The sequence below is a fragment of the Phytophthora sojae genome (genome assembly GCF_000149755.1).
Source record: "Phytophthora sojae unplaced genomic scaffold PHYSOscaffold_15, whole genome shotgun sequence".
Classification (NCBI taxonomy): domain Eukaryota; phylum Oomycota; class Peronosporomycetes; order Peronosporales; family Peronosporaceae; genus Phytophthora; species Phytophthora sojae.
Genome location: NW_009258129.1, coordinates 673,701 through 694,867, shown reverse-complemented (window position 1 = coordinate 694,867; position 21,167 = coordinate 673,701). Strand labels below are relative to the sequence as shown.

Sequence of the window (21,167 nt, the reverse complement as noted above, 5' to 3'; positions counted from 1 at the left end):
ATAAGGAGAGCTGGAGGGCGTACGCTTGTTTGAAGAGGATCGCTTTAACCTTTGACCTGCTGGCTACCGTATACAGCAGCCGTGTACAGATCACCGTTTTCTTGTCGACTTGTGGTGCGTACTGATGACCCTCATTTCCTCGCTTCATTGCAGCCCCAGTCAGTTTGTCATGTAGCAGAGAACCACAACTCGATAGTTTGCTTTCGCCTTCTTGCCAATACATGTACGGTACATACCAGCGCTGCATATAAGGTACCTTCAAGTTGGACGTAGCTTGCGTGGCCTGACCTTCCTGCCTATTACCATTTTCCTTTAGACCCAAGAATGAAGAAATGTTGGAGTGTAAGCAACAGGCGGACCATATAGTGATTATGGGTATGGTAATCCCGTAACTACCATGCATGGACGTCGTGTCGTAACCCAACTAATATGTATCAATAGGTCGCTGCATAACTATTATACATGTACCCACGCAGAATGACATGGTGTTGTAAACCACAACTACTTACGTCGTAAACCATACATACAATACGAACCGCATTCGGCATACAAACTCTGTGTGCATTGAAGTTTTTTTCTTTCAAAATCCACGTTGTATTGCCAAAGCCATTTTATTAAGCGCACTAGGATGCGACTAAATCATGAACGTAGACTTTTTCTCGAACCACTAGTATTGGTACTGTGTACGTAAAAATGTCCTAGGAAGTTTGGAACAATAAATACTCGTACCGGGGAGGGTGGCGGAAGCTTGAAAATGACCAATGCATGACTGACCTGAAAGAAAAAAATAGTCCAAGTTTGCGCTTGGGTTTTGGAGAGAATATATACTCTTGGAATATGAAACAGCGTAGCAGCATGTATTATATATTGCAGCATTTTTGCGGACTCAAACAACAACAGTATCCAAGTTCTTCCAGTCAGCGCGATGCTGCACGTGAGTCACCCACTCGATCGTCCGGTCGCAGCCTCGACCTTGACACTTCAACTTCATTATTTATCGTGGCGTTCGACCTGGAGACAGCAAGCGTTCGGCATCGGAGGTTGATCCGTGCCCTTCGTTCCCGTGAGATGGGAAGTTACTGCCAGGTGGCACTCGCTCGTGGGCCAGCTATTACCGGTACGCTGTTGACGCGGCCACATGGCCGTACGTACGGCACCATTGTCGAGCAGAATGTAATCTTGCTCAGGCACCAACTGCGATGGGTACCTCCACAACCACATACTATACAACTAATGTATATGTATTTACAAAGTATACTATATTTCCTAGGTAAAATTATCCGTTCTCACGTCGCCCACGGCGCCAAAACCCGGTTCCACGGTGCTGACAAATCTCAAGAAGTCTTGGGCAGGACAAGCCGCCGGCGCCTCAGCGAGGAAGCGAGCGAGCATGTACCATGGGGCGCCTCGGGACCGCGGGGACAAGGTGCCGACTCCCCCCCTCCACCTCATTCTCCACCCCCCCTTCTTCTCCCCCTCTCTAACCTTAAATCTATGTGCGCATACAAACTTCTACGAATTCTCTCTTTTTCTCTCTTAGCGCCAGCGCCTCACGCCCCCGCCCAACGAAGTGTGGATGGAAGCCATCATGAGCAAGGGCAAGACACAAGATGGCTACAGTGCGGCGCCCGGCGGCGGCGTGAGCTCCGCCCCGTCTTCAGGCGCCGCTCGGCAGGGACGCGACAGGCCGGCGCCCGGCGGCGACTGGGAGGGACCCCCACCGTCCTCCGCGGCCTCTGCTCCGATGCAGTTCCAGCAGTACGCTGCGGGGTACGCTGGAAGGCCGGTAGAACGCCCTGCGCCCTACCAGGGGAGAACGGCGGAGCCTCCCGCTGCGTACCAAGGGAGAATGGCGGAGAAAGCGGCGGGGTATGCCGGGATACCCCCCATGGACGGGTACCAGGGGAGGCCCCCCGTGGAGGGCCCTACCCCGTACCCCCAGAGTAGAACGATGGAATACCAAGCGAGGATGAACGACTCTGGAGCAGCGGCGTATCAAGGGAGGACGATGGAAGCGGCGGGATACCAAGGTAGAATGGTGGACAGAGCAGCAGGATACCAGAGCAGACCCACCGGACAGGGTAGAATGAGCGATGGACCCACAGGATACCAAGGTAGAATGGGCGAGGGACCTGTGGGACCTGCGGGATACCAAGGCAGACAGAACGATGGACCCGCGGGGCCTGCAGGATATCAAGGCAGACCAAACGATGTGCCAGCGGGGTATCAAGGCAGACCGAACGATGGAGCGCCGGGATACCCGGATAGAACGCCGGACGCAGCTGCAGGTTACCAGGGCAGGGTGGTTCAGGTGCCGCGAGGCTACCAGGGTCGAGTTATGGACGGTTCTACTGGTAAAATGTATCAGGGTAGGCCGATGGAGACCGGCTCGTCCGGGACTGGGAAGCTGGCGGAGGACTACAAGAGAGAGAGGAAGCTGCCTCCCCGAGTGGAGGAATGCTGCGCGAGCAAGTGAATCTGGACGAGTCGGTGCTGCACGACGCGTTCGCAGTGGCGATGGAGGACTTGATCCCGGAAAAGGAGGCCAACTTTGTGGCGAAGGGGCTGTGCCACTTGTGCGGAGTGGGCGAGAATCACTTTGTGCCAGTGGTGAACTTTTGCCCGCACGCTGACGAGAACCACTCGCTGTGTCGCGAGCACTTGCGCAGTGTTTACAGGGTCAGGATGGAGGCGCTGTTCGTCGGCCGGAACGGATCTGCGCCCAACCGACGTCTGCTGCGCTGCCTGATTTGCACGCACGGATGCCCGTGCACCGGATGCACGGCAGGGAAGGAGAAGGAGGTGCAGAAGTACAAGCGCTATCTGCTGGATACGCTGCGTCGCAGTGGACAGGGCTCAGTGCCTGCGGGGTCAACCGATCGCGCTGCTGCTGCTAATGCTGCTGCTGCCGCCGCTGCGGCCGCTGCTGCTTCAGCATCGACTTCCGAGGGGCGACCGGCCTACAGCAGTGCCCAAAACATGGCTCCCAGCGAGGGCCGACCCGCACATAGCAGTGCACAAAGCGCGACTTCTAGCGACGGACGTCCCGCATACAGCAGTGCTCAAAGTATGGCACCTAGCGAGGGACGGCCGGCATACAGCAGTGCTCAAAGCATGGCTCCTAGCGACGGACGACGTTACGCGCAATACCCTCCCACCTCGTCAGCGGAAGGCCGTCCTCCTATTCAGCGCGACGGGTTCTCGGCTCGCAATGCGGAACCAGGAAAGCCGGTTGAAGGACGCAGACAGATGCAGCAGACTCAGCAGCCCGAGTATGAGCAGTACCCGCCAGATGAGCGAAATCGCTCCGAAGATTATACCAGCATGCAGGCTCAGCAGAAGTCTCCGTCGAAGTACCCTCCCGTTCCGAAGCGAGCGGCCAAGGATGCGCCCGCTGATATGCTCACAGTGATGGCTGATAGCGCGCAAGCCACTGATACCCGAGTTGCCGCTGCGAAAGCTGCTTCACCGCGTGTTCACCCAAGCTCTGTGGATTCCCCTTCAGCGGCTACTGTTATGAATTGTGCTGAATCGGAACAGTCTCTGGTTCGGCTGTTGAGTTCGCTGAATCAAAACGGAACACCAACGACCTCGGCAGCGATGGATGCTAGCGGCCAGCCCGCTGGTAAAGACGGCAGTCAGCCCCCGAGTGAATCGCGCTACGGTTCGAATGGGATTGCGCCGAGGACTACAAACAGCGGGAATGCGCAAGCTTCTAGCGAGGCGGAGGCGTCACCTCGGGTGTTTGCTCCGCGTGGTATCGCCGACAGGCGCTGCCAAACAGACAGCCCGTACCAGGATCAATCGTCCACCAGCTTAATGGACTCGGGTGATAGCACTCCGCATGAGCGTTCGAAGACTGGCGGCGTGCGGCCTCTTGACGTGCTGAAGACACGCAAGCGGAAGGCAAGTGACAACGTCGACGAAGAAAGCGAGGCGCAGAAGCACAGTGCTAGTGATAGCGATGGCGAGGACAGTGCCGCTCCACGTGACTCGGACGACGTGAGATCACGAGCAGATTCGTCGGCCTCACACCGCGACACAAGCGCTGCTGAAAATGAAGATAAAGAACACGAGGGTCGACACGAAACGCAGTCGAGGCCGTTGCTGGTCACGAAGCGAGACGATCGTGAAAGCGCTGCGAAAGCGGAGAGCCACGCTACCCATACACCGCAGCCGCAGCCGCAACCGCAACGTCGTGGGCCCGGACGCCCACGTAAGGACGGGACTCCTGCTATGCCACGCGCGGAAAGGAAGACTTCGCAAGACCGTAAGCATACCCCGCCCCCTAAGGCGAGAGGAAGAGGTAGGGGCAAGGGCCGCGGCCGCGGCAAACGTGCTACTAAACGCCTCAAGCGCGCGAAGAATGACGACGAAGACACAGAGGACGAGGCTTACGACGAAGAAGATGAAGACGAAGACGACGATGGTTCAGACAGCGAGCTGGACTCCAACCTAGATTTCTGCGAGGTTTGCCAGCGCGCTGGCGACCTGGTGTGCTGCGATAAGTGCCCGCGCTCCTACCACTTGAAGTGCCTGCACATGACGGAGAACGACCTGCCTGAGGGCGATTGGCAGTGCGCCGAGTGCAAGAAACCGTCAAGGTTCGACGCGTACTCCGTGGCGGTGGCTTCAGAGCAGAGCTTGCTGGACAGGTGCCTGAAGATCGTGGAGTGCCTTAAGTCGCATCCTTTCTCGAAGCCGTTCCTCACGCCTGTGGAGAACGTGCCACTCTACACGCGCGTGGTGAAGCAGCCGATGGATTTGTCCAAGATCGAGAACAAACTAAAGAAGGGCGCGTACATCGTGGACAGCAACACTGTTGCTGCTGGCGTGAAGGAGCTGGACTCAACTCACTTCGCCAACGACATCCGGCTCATGTGGTCCAACTGCAAGCTGTTCAATGACGATGGATCGGGTATCACGCGCGCGGCCGACATCCTATCGGCAGGTTTCGAGCGACTGTACAAAGAGTCCATCCAACCGCCGCTGTCTTCGTCGAGTGAATTGGAGCGAGCGGAAGAAAACACTTCACAGAGGCATCGAAGCAACTGGAAGTGAGTGACCGATCAAGCAGCGCCAAGGGATTCGTATGACCATCTGTGACGTTGGTATCTAGGAGGGTGTTCAAGCAAAATCGAGATGATAAGTGTGAGTGCGTGCCTTCAGCTATTATTACCCGGTTTGTGTGTGAGCTTTTGTCATGCTGTGCCTGCAGTTGTGCTAAGTTAAGCCCTTCCGCTTCGGGACTTTAGGAAACGAGAGAAGGGTCCAGACTATATTCACATAAGCCGTGGACCGTGATGGAGCTCGCCTTGGATGAGGAGGGCGCCCAGGTGACTGCCGTGACCTCGTACGATGCGAGCTTCCCGCCGGTCAACATCTTGGACGGGTGAGTCGACTTCGGACTTGAATTGAAGGGCGTGGACTAATATCGCTTAACACTTCTCGTGTGTGTGCGTACAGAGAGCAATCGTCCAAGTGGCTGACGACGGGCAGTTTTCCGCAGGAGATCGTGGTTCAGCTCGCCACGACGGCCTCAGTCGTCCGTGCCAAGATGTGGACGCGGAATGCCAAGGAGATGTCAGTCGAGTCCTGCAGCGGCCCGACGCCGACCAAGTGGGAGAAGCTCTTCGATACCAGTAAGCAGGCTAGGCTCCGCTCTCTCAACTCTGGTATTGGCGGGCTAATGATCGTGTTTTGCTGGTGCTTGTTAAATCTTGAAGAGTTGAAGGAGTCGGACGGCGAGATGCAGATCGTGAGCGAGAACGTCAAGCCGACGGACGCGTCCTTCATCAAGTTCAAGATCCTCTCCGGCTGGGACGACTTCGTGGCGGTGCATCGGGTCAGCGTGGAAGGCTCCACGTCACGGCGATAGACAGCTCTATATATTGATTTAATGCATCGCTTTGCACCCCCGACTTCGGTGGCGTCTACTTCTTGCCGAAGAAGGACGTGAGCGACTTCATGCCCGTGCAATCCACGTTGGCCAGCTTGCTCTTCTTCTTGGCAGCCCCAGCGCTGGATGGCGTCGGGCGCTTGGACGTGTTCTCTGGCGTCTGACGCCGATCGAAGCGCTTGAACGTGTCCAGCGCCCCACCAGCAGCCGCCGACTTGGTCGTCGCAGCCTTCACCTCCACCTCCTTCTTCACCCTGCAGCAACATAACTCCACGGTCAAGAACTCACTCACTCTACCCACTCTACCCTACCCAACGTACCCGAACTCTTTGCACAGCAGGTCGATCCACTCGTCCGCGAGGTAGTTCCCCACTACGTCGATAGCTTCTCGGTAGTGGCGCGCCACGTCCTCCGGCGTAACCTTCGTAACCCCTGTACCCTTGTTCTCCTTCTTGCTCTCCTGCTTCACCCCCGGCAGATTCACCTGCTCATGGACGGCCGTGGCCTGTGCGGCTTTTGCATTGGCCTGCGCCTCCTGCTGCGCCAGCACGGCGGCCACGCGCTCCACCTTGGCGCGTAACCACCGCGTAACCTTGCTCTCGCTGGCCTTGACGTAGAGGTTATCCACGCTGTCCTCGCCCCCCACGGGCTGCACGTCGCACACGCGCTCGATGGCCTCCTGCGTGAGCGTCTGCAGCTGCAGCAGCCACGTGTTGCCGTCCCTAGCCAGCAGGTCATAGACCGACTGGAACCTCGCGCGCTGCGTCCAGGCGGCGTCCAGCAGCACGAACAGCGCGTCCAGCGGCGAGAAGAGCGTCAGCGCGCCGTCCTGCAGCACGAAGTTGCCCACGAACCAGCTGCGCGCGCCCTCGGGCGGCTGCACGCGCTGCAGCTCCAGCAGCCGCCGCTTGTGCCGGTCCAGCGCCACTTGCCGCGTGCGCACGGCGGCGTCCGCGCCCGCGCGCGAGGTCCAGAGCGCGACGGACAGCAGCGGCGCGTCCGTGGCGTCCGCGTGGAAGCGGCCGAGGTTGGCGGAGGCCGGCAGCTCCGTCGGCACGAGCGCCAGCAGCTTGCGGCCCATGAGGTTACGGTCGCTGCTCGAAGATCACCACGCGCGAGTGTAACTTTTGAGGTTTCCCGCCAAAATTTGAGTTACGCTTGGGTACACTTGGGGTACGTTGGGTACACTTTTTAGCGCCAAATTGCCTGTTGCTCGCAGTAGCGAAAAAGCTGCAGCTGGCGTGAGTGAGTGACTGAGGCGGCCATGGGGAAGAAAGGTGCGCCTGTGGAGGGGTACGCTGCGCGTGGATGCAAGCGCTAACGTGTTGTTGATTGGCTCGCGCAGCTGCGCCCAAGATGCAGCGCTCCATCATGTGCGTAACCGTGCTGGAATGCGAGCAACTAGGAGGGTAACCCAAAGTGTAACCTTTATTTATATGGACCGTACTAGGTCGTTCTTCGGCGCTGGGGCGTCCACGCCGCCGGCCAAGAAGCGGAAACCTGCGGACGATGACGCGGGCGACGCCGTCGAGTCGCCGGCGAAGCCCGTAAAGAAACCCAAGAAGAAGGAGAAGAAGGAAGAGAAGAAGGAAGAGAAGAAGGAGAAGATCATTGAAGAAGAGGAGGAAGAGGAGAAGGAGAAGCAGGTGGAGGAGGAGCCAGAGGACATTGAGATGCAGGAGGCAGAAGAAGAAGAAGAGGAGGAGGTTGTCAAGAGCAAGACGAAACGTACGTGGGTCTCTTCTTGTCGCTGAAGATTGAGAGAGCTGAAGGGCTAACTGATCTTTTATCTTGTTGCCAGCTGGTCGTCGTCGTCTGCGTCAGCGGGTTGTGGAGGAGGAGGACGAGGACAGCGACCTGGATCTGCCCATGTCGACGGAGAAGAAGGCGTCCAAGGAGAAGCAGGAGGAGGTGATCGACATGACGTCGCCGACGTCGACTCCAGAGAAAAGTAAGAAGAAGGAAACGGACAAAAAAGGCGAGACGCCGGTGAAGTCCAAGAGCCCCAAAAAGGAGGAGAAGGAGGAGGAGGACGACGAAGAGGTCGAGATTAAGGAAGTCGAGGAGATTGAAGATGAAGATGAAGAAGTGGAGGAGGTTGAAGAGGTCAAGCCGAAAAAGGAGAAGGTTAAAGAGGTCAAGCCGAAAAAGGAGAAGGCTGAGGAGGTCAAGCCGAAGAAGGAGGCGAAGAAAGAGACGGCCACGAAAAACAGCTTCTTCACTCCCGTGTCCGGCAGCAACAAGAGCAAGGCGAAGATGACCTCCGCCGACGACAAGAAAGAGAAGGAGGTCAAGACGGAGTCGGAGCCAAAGGCCAAGACCGAGACTACCGAAGCTCAAGACGACGACAGCGACGAGCCCCGGGAGACCCCTTACTTCGCCCTGGCGCACTTGTTCGCCAAGATTGAAGAAGTCACGGGCCGTCTCGTCATCCAGGACCTGCTCACGGCCTTCTTTCGCGACGTCATCCGTCGCTCTCCTGACGATCTGCTGGCCTGCATCTACCTCTGCGTGTGCGTCGACCTGGCGCCGCCTTTCGAGAACCTCAAGATCGGCATTGGTGACGCAATCCTGATGAAGGCCATCGGCGAGGCCACCGGCGCCAATCTCAAGTTCATCAAGGAGATGTATCACAAAGAGGGCGACCTCGGTAAGGTTGCGCAGAACGCGCGGTCCAAGCAGAAGACGCTGTCGTTTGCATCGATAAAGCCCGCAGCGTCCAAGGGCAGCGGCCTCACCGTTCAGCACGTGTACAACCAGTTCGTCAAGATCGCCAAGATGACGGGCAACAACTCGCAGCAGCAGAAGTGCTCGATCATCAAGGGATTGCTGGTCAAGTGCGAGAAGGAGAAGAAGTCTCAAGCCAGCGGCGCGCAGTCCGCCGAAGGAGCCAAGTACATCATCCGTGGACTCCAGGGTAAGCTTCGTATCGGTCTCGCAGAGAAGTCGATCCTCATGGGTTTGACGTACGCGTTCATGACGGACAAGACGTACAAGGACAAGGACAAGCAGCAGGAGGCGCTTGCGTATGTCAAGAAGGCGTTCGCGGAGTGCCCCAGCTACAACGCGCTGGTCGCTGCGTTCTACGAAGTGCAGAAGGAGGTGCCTAACGCTCCGTTCCTCCGCGTGAAGGACTTCGCCAAGGTGGCCGAGAAGTGCGTGTTGACGCCTGGTACTCCTGTGTCGCCGATGCTTGCGCGGCCGACCAAGGCGTACGCTATGGTGTTCGACCGCTTCGAAGGCAAGCCGTTCACGTGCGAGTACAAGTATGACGGCGAGCGCGCCCAGATCCACATCCTCCCGAACGGAGAAATCGCCATTTTCTCGCGTAACTTCGAGAACTCCACGGAGCGTTTCCCTGACGTCAAGCTGGCCATCTCGGAAGCAACCAAGAAGAAGGGCATTGTCAAGAGCTGCATCGTCGACGCTGAAGTGGTGGCTGTGGACCGCGCCACCAACAAGCGCCTGCCGTTCCAGATCCTGAGCACGCGCTCGCGAAAGGTGCGTCATCCAGTGTTAGTGACGACGCTTGTATTGTGTTCTAACTAACTCTTACTGTTGTGCTTGTAGAACGTGAAAGTGGAAGACATCAAGGTGCCGGTGTGTATCTACGCGTTCGACTTGCTGTTCCTGAACGGTGAGTCGTTCCTCGCCACTCCGCTGGCCAAGCGCCGTGAAAAGCTGCGGGATATGTTCGAAGTGAAGCCGGGCAACTTCGAGTTCGCTACCTCATTAGATGTGGAGGACTGCGTGGACGTGAAGAACAATCCTGAGGCGATAGACGAGGCCGTGGACAAGGTGCGCACGTTCCTGGAGGAAGCTGTGCGCGAGAACTGTGAGGGTTTGATGGTCAAGACCCTCGAGAAGGAGGCGACGTATGAGCCTGCGAACCGTTCTCACAAGTGGCTGAAGCTGAAGAAGGATTACCTCGACGGCATTGGCGACTCCGCCGACTTGGTTCCGATCGGTGCGTTCCACGGTCGCGGCAAGCGTACGGGTGTCTACGGCGCGTACTTGCTTGCATGCTACGACCCAGACACGGAGATGTACCAGCCCATTACGAAGCTGGGCACTGGGCTGTCGGATGAAGTGCTCAAGCAGTTCCACGACCAGCTCAAGGAAAAGGTGGTGGACAAGCGACCGAGTGACTATGCCATTGGAGAAGGAATCAAGCCTGACGTTTGGTTCGAGGCCAGTTGCGTGTGGGAAATCCTAGGTGCCGACCTGTCGATTTCGCCCAAGTACACGGCAGCCATCGGGCTTGTGGCGGAGGACAAGGGCATCTCGCTGCGCTTCCCTCGCTTCATCCGCATCCGCGACGACAAGGATACCACGCAGGCGACCAACTCTTCTCAGGTACGGGTGATGGATGGATTATTTATCGTTTGTCATTGCGTATACTAAGTTCTTGCTGTGTCTGTCATGTTAGATTGCCGACTTGTACCGAGCCCAGGGCCTCACGACTGTAACCAACGGTGATGAAGAGGAGGACGATATGCTTATCTAGATGCAACTGGAACTAACATTGCGCTCCCCTAAAACTAAAGACAGCTATCAGGCGTAGCCTTCGTGGCTAGCTTTCTCCTGTCTCGTTGTTGGCTTTTTCTTGTTGTTTTTTGCGCAGGAATTGCAAAGGCCCCTGAAACGATTTCATGAAACGCTTCAAGCGGCGAGGGAGCTTCATGGGCGAGCGCAGCACTCGGCAAGTGACTAATTATAAAGGGGATGGGTGATCGGACCTTCGGACGAGATGGACGAGCCCCCGCGCCGCGCAGAACGACGAACTTCGACGGGCATCGTCGCCACGACCAACAACGTCTTCTGGTGGAGCTGGAGCTGGATGACTCGCTGTACCAAGGCACACTGCAAGCGGGTATTGAGCAGCACGCACCGATGTACCCTGTTCCAAGCAGAAGGTCAACGCACGCTGGGGATAGTCGACATCTCCAGCACAGCGACTACATAGTCGAACCAAGACAGCGCCTGTCGTCAAGAAACCCTCGTGATTCAACAGCCAAGCCACTCACGGAGCGCCAGATGCAGCAGCTTAATGCCAAGCGACTCTCAAGTCCGTACAAGTTGAAGCAGCAGGTGCTCGACACGCGAAACGACTCACCACCTCGTCGTTATCAGCAGGAGGGCTCCGGTACACGGCGAGCAATCCGGTCACCCACCATGCAGCAATCACCGGCGCATCTCGTGATGGAGTCAATCCGGCAGAACATGCATCTACGCGACCAAGTGCTGGCCCACTTACAGCAGGAGCTCATGGGCGTGTTGCCGCTGCATCGGGCGTCTCATGTGGAGAAGAATGTGCCGCAACGGGTGGTGAAGCTTCTCAACAGGATGCGCAGTTTGTCCCTCGCGGTTATCGAAGCAGTGGTGTACTTGAGCGGTGAGCTTGGAGATTCTAATGTCGTGGGTCAGAGTGTCGAGCATGAAGTCTTGGAGCAGGATTTCTTCGGGTATTTGTTGACAATGGCATCCGATTCAGATTTCCTGGCTTGCTCGCCACAACTCCAGCGATTCTTCGAGGACTTCGAGGTGAATTTGACGCGCAACCCGTTCGTAGACGGACTATCGCTGGACTCGTCGGAGGTGCTGCTGTGTTCCTGTCATCAAAGTACCGACTCTGGCGTTTTATTCTGCTCTGCTAGTTCGTCCCCATCGTCTCTCTTGCGGCTGTTGAAGCAGAAGCTGGAGACGTTTGCGCTCCAGACTCAGGGATATCTCCCAGGATGGCAGATTCTACCAGCTGAACGCGTGGCAGCAGCGCTGTTGCACTTGATGGACCTTGAAACGCGCTTCCATGCTGTTCGGATGATCCCGAGATATCTGCAATCGCAAATCGACAGCAAGAGGTATTTGCATCAGCAACGCGGACCAGATTGCGTTACGTCCTCGCACGGGTATGGTACGTTTGAAGACGAAAGGATACAACGGCTGGATCGTGAGGTCTCTCAAGCATCTCTATCAAGTGATCATGGCCCACGTCGTGGATCATCCGTTGTTGAAGCTTGGGCTGGCTCGCCAATACCAAAACCTTCTGCAGTACCCGCAGCTTTGAAGCAGAATACACCGGACCAGCAACCGCCACCGGTTAAGACCTCAAGCAATACCGCTCGAAGTTTGTCAAAGAAGGAAGAAGACACCAGACGACCTTCTTCGGCATGGATACCAGTGCCAACCTCGCCTGAGCCAGAGTCTACTCGATCAGTAACTAGCACTTCATCGTCTGCAAGAAAGGCACCTGCCGATACTGATTCTGCTGGGGATGGAGTCACGATTACTCGGCTTGTTTTACCACCGCCCGTGCTCGATGTATCAGCAGCAGCGAAATCGTCCACCAGAAGCAACGAATCCGAACGAGCTGCTTCAAAAAGGAGGAGCAGCAAGGCTACCGACAAACCCGACAATCGTAAGACACTCGTCGAGTCTGGAACTCAGATGAGCGAGCGCAGCACACCATCGATGGTTGTTACGCCAAAGGAGGTACCAGCACCAGAGCAATCAGCAAGAACAAGGGCTACGCGAGACGAATCCATGCAGGTTTACCAGGATGAATCAGCGAATCTTGTTAGCGAAAGGAGGCCGTCCGTTCGAATCGTGAGAGGAGACGACCGGAAGCCTGAAGCATGTGAAGTCCATCCTGCTCCGAAGTCTGTGGAGGACGAACTATCGGAATCTGTGGTATCGTTGGAGCTTGATGCCTCTGTCAGCCCTACTGATCTAGGCCAATGGAGTAATGCAGAGCTGGATTCCTCGCGTGATATAACTGATGAACCGCGTGATGTGGTCGATGTTGTGGCAACACCGACCGCTGACGATGATCGTGAATTTCGTGAACTGGAAGCTAATGCTGAGCTTGCAGCGGATCTTGATGATGGATACGACTGTAATTTCGAGTACTCGTCCGACGAGGCATTGTCCAGCATTGCGATGGCCTTGCAACTGTTGCCTAACTTCACGCTGTCGAACACGGAGTCAACGCTGGATGATGATGAAGTGACGAAACCTGAGGAGGCGATACCACCGAATGACTATGAACGTGTGGAGTCAAGCAGAGCGGAGGCACACGAGGCTGAGTTTACTGCAAGTATTGCTCAAACGAATGTATCACCAATAATACCGTGTGTGGGTGTCTCGCCTACATCAACAGGTAGATCTACGCTCAACGAAGTGATGGAGGATGTGATAACGGAGCTGGAAAGTGTCGAACAGAGAGTGGAGGCGCTTGAACCAGAAGACGACGAGTACGCGTACTCATCTAGCACTGCTATATCGAATATTGCTATGGCGCTAAGCCTCCTACCAAGCTCCTGGAGAGATAACGCGCTCACTGATTCTGAAGTGCTACCCGAGCAGCAGTCGGAGACTCTAATGGATATCAATTCTTCCAGACTCAGCACCTATCGATCGTTGGGGGATGAACATCCCTCATTAGGTGAACGACGACAACCCTGTCTCGAGGAAGCTGCTGTTGAGAATGTTCTCAGTCTTTCGTCTCGTAGTATTCCTGCCATGGAGGCTGAGCAAGCGTCTCTTTTTACACCTCCATCATCTCGCAGTATCCCAACAACATTTGATGAAACAACGATGGAGTCGTTACTGGCATCGGCTCGCAGCAATACTTCAGCGAGTTTCAGCGAGAAAGCGCTTGTTCCACTGCCCGAAACATCTCGCAGCAGTATTTCAACCATTTTGAACGAAGAAATTATGAATTCGCAGCCGACATCGGCTCGCAGCAATATTTCAGCGACTTTGAGCGACAAAGTGGTGAATTTACCCCCTTCGTCTCGTAGCAGTGCTTTAGCATCTACCAACTATCAGGCTGACGACGAGAGCGAGCTGTCCGAGTTTAACCGAGTATTTGCACTGTGTCGAGACATTCAAGTCGCAGCGTACGACATGAGCCACTGGGTCTCGCGGCGCGAAGTAGAAGACGAGATTCAATCTATATCTCAGCCCTTCTCGTCACTTATGGGCTACTCATCTCCTACCACTAAACCTGTCGCCACTGATAGTTCCCCGAAGTATCTGGAGCGCGAACTCAAGATGTTGCGGCGCAACTTGGCGTCGTGGAAAGTATTTTGTGTCGAGCAGAAGCGAGCGAGGGTGGTCGTCCGCTGGTTAGTGGCTAGGCGGAAGGTCCGACAATTCGTCAGTCTCCACTACAGGCGACAGCTTCAAGCTCGGATAGACGCAGAGAACCGTCTTCGATTCCTCGCTGCGTCTCGAATACAACGGAACTGGAAAATTCATCGCCACAACCGCGAAGTTCTCCAACGTAAAGCAGTGTTTCGAGCTATTCACATGGCATTCCATCGTGCAATATTCTACGTGAGCATTTCAAAGCGACGGCGTGTTCGAGAGTGTGCGAAGGAGAAAATCGTTCGCTGGTGGAGACGACAGCGCTTGAGGATTAGGAGGAAGAAGCAGAAAGAAGAGAAACGTACTCGAGAGAAAGAGCGACAATCCAGAGCTTTAAAGGACATTCGGAGGTTTTTGAAGGAGATCTTACTGCGTCGCAAGTTGAAAGCCGCTCAAGAGATGGCGAAGAATATTCTGTTCAAGGAGCAGCTCAAGTGGACGAAGGCCAAGCGAGACGTGGAGCGGAGCATGAAGATGAACTCAAAGCATCGACGTGAGCTTATTGCAGATATGAACGCTCGACTGGCAGATCTCGACCGCAGGTGGAAAACGTCGGAAGAAGAGCGACTGCAGCTATTGACGCATCATGAGCGCGTTGTGCAGCAGCAACAGCAAGCGGTTGAGGTGAGGAGGAGAAAGGTCGCAGCGTTGAAGCTCCAAATGTTTTTCCGAGTGTGTACTCTCCACAAGAAGCTGCGGAGTGTGGAATCAGAGAAGAAGAAATATGAACTGCAGCTCCGGAATGAGCTACAGGCCAAGGAGAAGCTCGACGTGGATGCTCAGAAGAAAATTGGGAAGACACGCACTCAAGTACGGGTCCTAGAGCGAAAGCTTGGACGGATGAGCCAACAAGCCCTGCAAACGGACGCTCGACATCGTGAAGTTGTTCTAGATCATCAAGAACGAGAGAGAACATCCCAAGAGCGAGCTGCGAGGCAGAAGATCAAGGCCTTTGTGGATGCTCGGGTGCTGCTCCGACGAGCAGAGCATGACAGATTCCAGCTTTTGACCCTACAAGCGCGTTTACAGGCGGAGAAGACGGAGATTGAGTTCATGTCGAGTGAAGACCAACTGGAGCAGCGTCGAGCCGCACTCTCGGTGGCGTCTGATCTCCAGCAGCGGTTGTCGGAGCTTGAAGCGCGGTCGCAAGCTCTGCTAGCAGCGAAGAGTCAACTGGAAGCGGAGAAGCAGCAGGAGGCTCAGCGCGCAGCGGCAGCGTTGGAGCAAAGCAGAATCGAAGCCAGTATGCAGCAGATAGCAGCGTGGGTCTCGGGTCAGATGCAGGTGTCCAAGCTCAAGAAGGTACACGCTGCGATGCGTGACTCGGCAGCTCACGAGCTGGAGGAGGAGAAGCGCGGACAACGCCGAGAGATCGAAGCCAAGACGCGCGAAGTTTCCTCTATTAAGGCCTCAAGCGTCATGCATCAGCGCGTGAGCCAACAGCGCAACCACCGAGCTGTGGAGATGCTGCGCATCCAGCAGCAACAGAAGGCGGCACTGGAGAAATCTATCGCTGAGCGCACACGAGCGCAGTTAGTGCAGGTCGTTATTGCCGTCAAGCTGCTCTCGGAGAGCGAAAGCAGTAAAGGGATCGGCCAGGGTTTGAACAGCGTGGCGAATTTCCAGAAGAATACGCAGCACAAATGTCTGAGGCTGAAGTACTTACGCAGTATGAGCTCGGCTCGGAAGATTCAGCGCGTATTGCGCCAACGGCTGCATCAGCAGCACGTCAAGCGAGCGGAAGAGCTGGCACTAGCTCAGTTGCTACTGGCTAAACGTCGTCAGGCACTAGCTCGGCAGATCCAAGCGTGGTGGAGACAGCGTATCCAGGATCGAAGACGCGAGCAAGAGAGGGCGTTCCAGTCTCACCTTGAGGCGATTCGCGTTCGAACTAACGTCCGTAAGATTCAAGGAGCATGGAGACGTTGGATGGAAGTTGAGCGAGAGCGAAGGATTCAGCAGCAACGAGCGTTTGAAGCTCGTCTAGAAGAACTCCGTGTCCGATCCACTGCGTGTAAGATTCAAGTAGCGTGGAGACGGTGGATGGAAGCTGAGCGAGAGCGGAGGAGGCAGCAGCAGCGAGTGTTTGAGGCGCGTCTGTATTCGATCCGATCTCGAGCCAATGCGCGGAAGATCCAAGCAGCGTGGAGACGGTGGATTGTATGCGAGCGAGAGAGGCGACGGCAGCGACAATTGGCGTTCCAAGCTCATCTGGAAGCCATCCGCGTCGAGGCGAGGAACCGCTGGGTCCAACACGGACATGAGCGACGGTGTCAGCACCAACTGGCGCTTGATGAGCTTCTGCAGCCGATTCAAGGGCGGGCTTATGCTCGCAAGATCCAAGTCACGTGGAGACGCTGGGTTGTCGGTCAAAAGGAGCGAAGACAGCGGCAGCAACTGGCATTTCAGGCTCATTTAGAGGCGATACGAGTTCGAGCTTATGTTCGTAAGATCCAAAGCGCTTGGAGCCGCTGGGTCCAACGTGAACATGAGCGACGGTGTGAGCAGCAAGCAGCACTTGAAGCTCATCTGGAAACCATACGAGCTCGAGCCTATGTCCGTACGATTCAAGCTGCCTGGCGACGGTGGGTGATTCATGAAAGACAACGAAGATGTGAGCAGCAGCTTGTGTTTCAGGCGCACTTGGAAGCGATACGAGTTCGAGCAAATGTGCGCAAGATTCAGGGAGCTTGGAGACGGTGGGTTTTGTGTGAACGAGCTCGAAGGCAGCATCAGCTAGTGACGTTTGAAGCACACCTGGAGCTCATCCGTGTTCGAGCTAATGTGCGCAAAATTCAAAGTGCGTGGAGACGGTGGGTAACTCGTGAGCGAGCGAGAAGAGAACAACAACGCTTGGCAGTTGACGCACACCTGGAGGCGATTCGAGATCGAGCACTTGTGCGTAAGATCCAGGTTGTGTGGAGATGGTGGATTCAGCAGGAACGCGAGCGGAGGCGTCAACAGGAAGTAGCATTTCTTACTCACTTGAGTGCGATTCAAGCTCGAGCGAACGTGCGTAAGATCCAAGGAGCATGGAGGCGATGGAAACGGAGCGAGCGGGAGCGACGGTATCATCAACAGCTTGCGTTTAACGCACACCTTGAAGCGATTCGACTGCGGACGAGTGTTCGTAAGATCCAAGGAGTATGGAGACGCTGGGTGCTAAGTAAACAGGAGCAAAGGGAGCGAAGGCGAGTTCAACAACTCGTCTTGTCTAGTGCTGTTCGTATACAGAGACGGTGGAGAAAGTGGCAACAACAGCAGCGAGATAAGGCTGAGCGAGTCCGAATTTTGCGAAATGCCAGTGCTCAAGTGATACAACGGAAGTGGAGGCGCTGGAAAACGGAGGAACGAGAGAAGACGCGCCGTAGCATTCTACGTCAGGCTTGTGCTCGAAAACTGCAAAAAGCTTGGAAAATATGGTGCGAGTGGAGACGTAGGCGAGAGCGGAGTGCAATACGTATTCAGAAACGTTGGAAACAGTGGCAAGAGGAGAAGAAGGAGGCAGAGCGAGTCCGAAGCGCGAAAATGCTGGCGGCCACATTGATTCAGCGGTGTTGGCATCGGTGGCATGCTAGACGACACTTTGAACAGGAGAAGGCACGAAAGCTCCGTATGCAGCAACTGAGATCGGCCAAGATCCAAGCTGCTTGTTGTCGATGGTGGAGGAGAAAGCTAGATCAACGAGAAACATTACGATCTATACTACGAATTCAAAGAGCTTGGAGAAGGTGGAGAACGAAGTTACAAGAGAAAGCGGAACGTGAACGACAGGAGAAGGAGGAGAGAGCAGTAGCACTCAAAATCCAGCAGAATTGGACGAAGAAGCTTTTTCAACGAAATCAAAAAGAGGAAGAACGACGAGCTAAAAAGGAGAAGGCGGCGATGCTGCTTCAACGAGTCTGGAAGAAGTGGCACGCCGTGAAATGTGCTCAAAACGAGCTGAATCGATTGAGGCAGGAGAAACAGGAGAGTTTGAGGTTGAAACAACAAAAGCTAGAGCGTGATAAGCAGACTCAACACGCGAGCTCGTTGAAGATCCAGCGCAATTTGGGGGTCCGCCAGCATCGACGCAAGATGGAGAGCGAGCGTATTCAGCACGAGCAGCACATGGCCGCGCTCAAGATCCAGACGCTGTGGCTTCGGTGGCACCACGAGCAGAAAGAGGAACTCGAACGGGAATTCATCCGCCAGGAGCAGTACGAAAGCTCCGTCAAGAGCCAGCGACACTGTCGGATCTCACACCACAAGCGGAAGTTGGCTGAGGAGCGACTCCGACACAAGCAGAGCCTGAGCGCTCTCAAGATCCAGAAGAACTGGCGCCGATGGCATCGCGTTCGGCTTGAGCAGCAAGAGAAGAACAAAGTTGAAGACCCCAAAGCACAAATGCCCCCGATGGAGCCCAGTTCAGACCAGCAACAGCGTAAACAGAGGTTAGAGGCCATCAAGCATCGCTCCTCTGGTAGATGCATCGCGCGTGCGGTCAAGAAATACCTTCAAAGTCGACGAGAAGACAGCGCGGCGACCAAGATTGAGGCCGTGTGGAAGGCGAAGCTGTATCGGACGCACTATCTGCAAGCGTTGGAAGCTCAACGCGCCGAAGAGGTTCGCGCGTATCGCCTTGCGGTGTTAGTGCTAGCGACCAAAGTTCAAGTGTGCTGGCGTCGATGGCACTCGGGAGTTCGACAGGCGAAGCGTGCAGCTGTGAAGAATGACGAGCTGCGGTTGATCCAGGAGGCGAAGGCTCTTGAACGCAAGATTATGGTGCTTAAACGCACGTTGGCTGCGAAGAGGATCCAAAGAGCGATAGCGTCGCGAAGGAGACTGCAGGATATCAAGTTTGTGTCGCAGAAGGAGATTGAACAGAAGACAGTGGAGGGGGAAGAGCCGACGGTCAAGCCACTGAATGATGAACCAGCCGATGACCAGCCTCAGAATGAAGAGCCCGCGGGGGATTACCAAGAACCAGTGGTGGAAGTTCCAGAGGAGGATTTGACTCGTGCAAGTGTAGAGAAGACGGTAAATACCTGGAGTCACCGCGAGCTGCCGCATATTATGACGCGCAGTATGAACGAGATCATGTTCTTTCACGACGTCGCCACGGTGCTTCAGAAGTGCGTTCGTGACTACCAAAGACGAAAACAACTGCACTTTTACTTCCAGCGACCAACTGATGACAGTAAACAAGACGAGACGGACGGAGATATTCCTGCTGGGCACTTCCACTTCTACTTCAAGAGAGCGAGTGCGTGGCTGGAATGGGGCGGGTCCAAGTCTACCAGCTACGCTGATTCGGGACTTGATACGAATCAAGACACGACACTCTTGCGGCTTCGGTTTGACTCGCAAATGACTCGAAGACTGCTGCAGCTAGTCGAGCCCAGCGAAGAGTACACGCTCTCTGAGATCCAACAAGTGCTACAAGAGATCGCGGCTGACGCTGTACCGATTCTTCAGTCTCCAATTTGCGTGCAGGACCATGAGGACGTGCGGCCAGAACTTCGTTTCCACGACGTCGAAGAGATGGAGCTGCCTGGTTCAGTCAAGCTACTGCGTCAAATGGCGCAGCAACGCGCTCACGCTCGACGCCAGCAGCTCTTGGAGATCGACACAAGCTTCACGGAGCCACCAGCATCACCCCCCTCTCCGGTGGCGAAGTCCGTGCCGTCCTCGCCAATCGAAAAGTCCGCGCCATCTTCTCCTTCGCAACGCGCCAAGAAGGAAGTGACCATCTTCACAGCAGTAGAAAACGCATCGGTCGAAGACGCCACGTTCCTCCAACAACGCGGGGAGGACCTGGCAGCAGTCGAGTCAAAGATGCAGCGTAATGCGCTGCACTTGCTGTCGTTCTCCAAGGAAAACTACCGCGCACGAGCCGAGATGTTGGAGTTCTTGCTCGCCTGTGACGCCAAATTGGACGTGGATTCCGTCGACTGCAACGGTGATACCCCGTTGATGCTGTACGCTTCGTTGGGCCACCTCGAATTTATGCAGAAGCTGCTGGAACACGGCGCGGACATCTTGAAGACCAACCGCAAGGGCCAGAACGTGCTGCATCGAGCGTGCGAAGACGACCAGGTGGAGGTCTGTGGATTTCTGCAGCAGTTGATGATGAAAGACTCCATCGCGGAGAATATTCTACCGATCGAGACCGTCTCGACACTGGCACCACCAGCGTTATCCCTCCACACCCCAGACAGCGAAGGGCGATATCCACTGCACTGTCTGGCTGAAAAGGGGTTCGTAGAGTGCGCGAAGCAACTCGTGGTGCCTACTGAAGCGAACTACGAGTGGAATCGTATGCAGCAAGCGCAGGGTGACTCCCAAGGTAGAACGGCACTACATCTTGCGGTTCTAACGCATGATACAGCTATGACATCGTTCCTGTTGACGCCCGGAGGAGGTTGTAACGTGGATGCGTTCGATGATCTACACCGTTCTCCACTCCACTACGCGGTAGAATCCCCCGCCGCACTCCCGATCATCGCTCGATTGTTTCAACACGGAGCTACAGTCAACGTAGCGGATGAAAGAGGCGACACGCCACTGCATTGGGCAGCGTTCTCGGGTCGTGCAGCGGTGGCGCAGAACTTGCTGACACTTGGAGCAGACCCAACGTTGGTCAACAGCGACTGGGAGACCCCGGCTCAGATCGCAGCGGCGTATGGACAACTCGACTGCATGCGACTGCTACTGCAGGCTCAACGGCGGTACGGAGCTGCAGCATCGAGCCCACCGAAGGAGGGGGCTCTCATTCGTCCAGGTAGCGAGAAGACGGCACTGCAGCGACTGGAAGAAGCCGTGAACCACCTTCATCAACGACAGGCGTCGGCCCACTCGCAGCATGCTGCAGACCTGGATGCTGGCATAGACACTGCCAGCAACGACGCAGAAGGTGAAGGTGAAGCGACATCGCAGGCTGAGCAATCACACGCTGCGTACTGGGAGGAACTGCACCAAGACGTGCAGCTCGTGGAAGAGAGCGGGCACTTCTCGTCCGAGGACGAGGACGAAGACGACCCGCTCTTCGGCCGCGACGGAGACGACGATCTCAACTTCTAGAGCATCAAGACGGCGAGGATGTAGCGGGGGTCAGGGAACGCTGTACATGTACTTA

The 21,167-nt window shown here is 55.7% G+C and overlaps 4 protein-coding genes across 4 annotated transcripts; 3 read left to right on the top strand and 1 right to left on the bottom strand.

Annotated features, from left to right (window-relative positions):
• Window positions 1–1,390: 1,390 nt before the first annotated feature.
• PHYSODRAFT_342104 (hypothetical protein) lies at window positions 1,391–5,061 on the top strand (the record flags this gene model as incomplete). The annotated part of the gene is made up of 4 exons (XM_009540466.1): window positions 1,391–1,426; window positions 1,541–2,038; window positions 2,106–2,288; window positions 2,374–5,061. 4 exons carry the CDS (start codon window positions 1,391–1,393, stop codon window positions 5,059–5,061), a joined length of 3,405 nt encoding a protein of 1,134 aa, XP_009538761.1.
• A 242-nt stretch (window positions 5,062–5,303) lies between these two features.
• PHYSODRAFT_532485 (hypothetical protein) lies at window positions 5,304–5,878 on the top strand (the record flags this gene model as incomplete). The annotated part of the gene is made up of 3 exons (XM_009540465.1): window positions 5,304–5,392; window positions 5,467–5,642; window positions 5,727–5,878. The coding sequence occupies 3 exons, from the start codon at window positions 5,304–5,306 to the stop codon at window positions 5,876–5,878; spliced, it is 417 nt and encodes a 138-aa protein (XP_009538760.1).
• Window positions 5,879–5,933: 55 nt separating this feature from the next.
• Window positions 5,934–6,980, bottom strand: PHYSODRAFT_533247 (hypothetical protein; the record flags this gene model as incomplete). Its single annotated transcript, XM_009540464.1, has 2 exons — window positions 5,934–6,113; window positions 6,216–6,980. The coding sequence occupies 2 exons, from the start codon at window positions 6,978–6,980 to the stop codon at window positions 5,934–5,936; spliced, it is 945 nt and encodes a 314-aa protein (XP_009538759.1).
• Window positions 6,981–7,335: 355 nt separating this feature from the next.
• On the top strand, window positions 7,336–21,112 carry PHYSODRAFT_532805 (hypothetical protein; the record flags this gene model as incomplete). The annotated part of the gene is made up of 12 exons (XM_009540463.1): window positions 7,336–7,627; window positions 7,701–7,957; window positions 8,051–9,400; window positions 9,470–10,255; window positions 10,329–10,374; window positions 10,650–12,448; window positions 12,569–12,995; window positions 13,059–13,317; window positions 13,468–15,906; window positions 16,777–17,663; window positions 17,730–19,711; window positions 19,772–21,112. The coding sequence occupies 12 exons, from the start codon at window positions 7,336–7,338 to the stop codon at window positions 21,110–21,112; spliced, it is 11,865 nt and encodes a 3,954-aa protein (XP_009538758.1).
• Window positions 21,113–21,167: the final 55 nt, after the last annotated feature.